Genomic DNA, 2,915 nt, shown 5'->3' on the forward strand with positions numbered 1-2,915 from the left:
CGAACTTCCGGTAAATTATCTACGTTCGTTAATACTAGATCAAGCGTTCTATTATTGATATTTTTAATATTATTTATGCTAACAAGACCAGTCAGAGACACAAAATTATGCAATTCCATTTCAATTTGATTTCCTTGTGTCAAATCATGAGTCGACTCAATAATAGACGGAATATTAAAGTCTCCAATTATTATAATTTTACAGCTACATATATTAAACATATCTTCTACAAATGCATAAAATGTTTGATAAGCTATAACATTTGACTTTGGCGGGAAGTATACACAAATTACAATTAAAGAGTAAATTTCAAGTCCAATCTTAATGCATACAATCTCAACATTTTCAATATTAACATCTATGTTTCTTACATAATAATTACTTTTTACAGCTATTAAAGCACCTCCACCCCTTTTATCCATTCTATCCTGACGAAAAATTACATACCTATTATCGCTAAATTCAGAGTCCGTTACATTAGCCGTAAGCCAAGTTTCAGTTATGGCAATTATGTCATAATTGTTCGCTAACACACTCAGATACATATCCGTTAGTTTAGTATTTAAGCCACAAACATTTTGATAATAAAATGACAAATTTGTATGCCTCGCCATTCTAAACAAGAGCACGAACATCATGCACTGACTTAAGTATATGTACCCGAGAGTCATTAGCTGCTTTTCTAAGTTTTATATTGCCTGCCCAGTCAATCCAAAGAAAAGCATAATTTCTTTCATTTTTAAGTTTTCTAGCCTCATTGAATACACTCCTCCTTAGCGGTGTTAAATTACAATTAATATATACAGGCCCCCCCTGATTCAGACCGAGGTCCCTACAGTGTAACGTCCTTTTTACTTTACGTCTACGAAGAACTTCATCTCTGACGTCCCTCTTTACAAATTTAATTATTATACCAGGTACATTTTGATTTGATGATTTCAATCTATGACAACAATCAATCATGTTGTCTTCAAGTTTTACATCCAAAGCCTGACCTACATTCTTAACAATATTTACTACATTTTCGTTTTCACTAGTTGGGACCCCATGTATTTCCAAAGTGTTCCTTCTACCATACTGGTCCAGTTCATCCAACTGTAATTCTAAAGTTCCTATTTTCTTCTGTAATCTGGCATTCTCGCTTCTTAAATCATCTATTACCTCCATACATTTCTTCAATTCAACGCTTTGACACTTTAATAGATTGGCGTTCTCGTCTAATTTTTCATGAGCTAAATTCAGTGATTTCCCAATCTCATCCTCCACCGTTTTATTACTTCTCCTTATTACATTTATTTCCTCCTTTATATCTAACAAAAGACGATACATCTCATCATGGGTAGGATGATGATCATCAGAAACCACGGGTGTTCCATCACCAATACTACCTCGGCGAGATTTTACACACACATCGCAGATCCATGATTGTTCCATAGAACGCATAAATTTAATGTCATCCTCCTTTAAATTCACACAGGCGCTGTGATAAATATTATTGCAGGTCTTACACTGAATCTTTTGAAACATATCTTGTCGCACCACCGTTTTGGAACATTTTCCACAAAGCCCCATCTTATCGGTGTTGAGTCAGTGTCCGGTTAGAAAATAATTTATCACACTTGGTGACCTAGCAACACTGCGGTTAGAGCCAACAAAATCCAAATTGAGTTGGCAATTCTGAGTCCAACCCCGTTTGTTTACATTATCATTCACTAACTAGAAAATACATCTACTACTGTATATAAGTCAAATATTTGTAATTATTTTTATAAATAAGTGCTCATGCGTACTTACTGTTCTTCGCAAGCATGATATAAACTCACAGATTGCACTAGAATCACTTAGGCCCGGTTTTTCAATGTTCAGTTAAGGTTCATGTTAGCACGTAACTGGAAGTTAGTGAAAATTTCGGTTTTTCAATGTACAGTTAGCTCGTAACTGGAACTCTGGTGGTGATTATCTTTACTGGTCAGTAGCGTACGCAGGATTTCATCAAGGGGGGTGTTATTTCGAAAACTTTCTACAAATTCACATTACCATTGTTTTATTATACTTTAATTAATTAATAATAATAATAATTAATTAATATTTCTTATAATTAATTAATTAGTTTAATTACTACTAATGCAGCTGCTATTTATGAAAGAAATTGAACAAAATTACATTTCTTTTGTTTCTTTGTTACAAAATAATTGTCAACGGTTATTTGTATATGATAAGTGAGACATTTTAAGTGTGAAGAAAATCCATAAAAACAAGCAAATATATTAAATTTATTGAAATAATCTTAATATGAAACTCATTCAAGGAGCCGCGCTGGTCTAGTCAGACATCTTCGTGGGATATCCGGGTTCGATTCCCGGAATTGGTTGGAATTTATCCAGCCTTGTCTCTGCACCCAGCCTCATATCAATGGGTACCTGAGAGCAACCCTGGGGGATGAAGGCTGCCGGAGCATGGTGCTGATCACATCACCTGCAAAATAGTTCGAGATCGAGGATCTTTGGGGCCCACCACACCACTACGTGAGCCTTCATGGCACGGTGCTATATGCACGGGGGAATTTACATTACCTTTACCTATGGAACTCGCCCAGGATGATGATGAAGCGCGAGAATACATGTTGCTAAATTCCACTGAGTCTATGTTTTCGTTGAAAAGTAAGTTTATAGACATTCCAACACATTTATCACTTCTAGGTGATTCACAAAGCACTTCTTCAACATTATTTAATGATGTGGATGTAGACTCAGCATCAATTGAGAGTTCACAAGGGGATGTGAAATCAGTACCGGGAAGAACGTTTGCAATAAGGACGAAGCAAGGAATTTTCACAATTCTCGTGAGAGTCACTGCGCGACTTTTTGCAAAAAAAATAATTGCAAAATTGAACTTTGCGGCCGCTTAGATTGTGT

The 2,915-nt window shown here is 35.5% G+C and overlaps 1 protein-coding gene across 1 annotated transcript; it reads right to left on the reverse strand.

The window, feature by feature from the left end:
* Window positions 1–615: 615 nt before the first annotated feature.
* LOC146000564 (uncharacterized) lies at window positions 616–1,572 on the reverse strand. The gene has a single exon (XM_083138313.1). The coding sequence runs from the start codon at window positions 1,570–1,572 to the stop codon at window positions 616–618; it is 957 nt and encodes a 318-aa protein (XP_082994439.1).
* Window positions 1,573–2,915: the final 1,343 nt, after the last annotated feature.

Source organism: Lepisma saccharinum, chromosome 16 (assembly GCF_977018435.1).
Source record: "Lepisma saccharinum chromosome 16, izLepSacc3.1, whole genome shotgun sequence".
NCBI lineage: Eukaryota > Metazoa > Arthropoda > Insecta > Zygentoma > Lepismatidae > Lepisma > Lepisma saccharinum.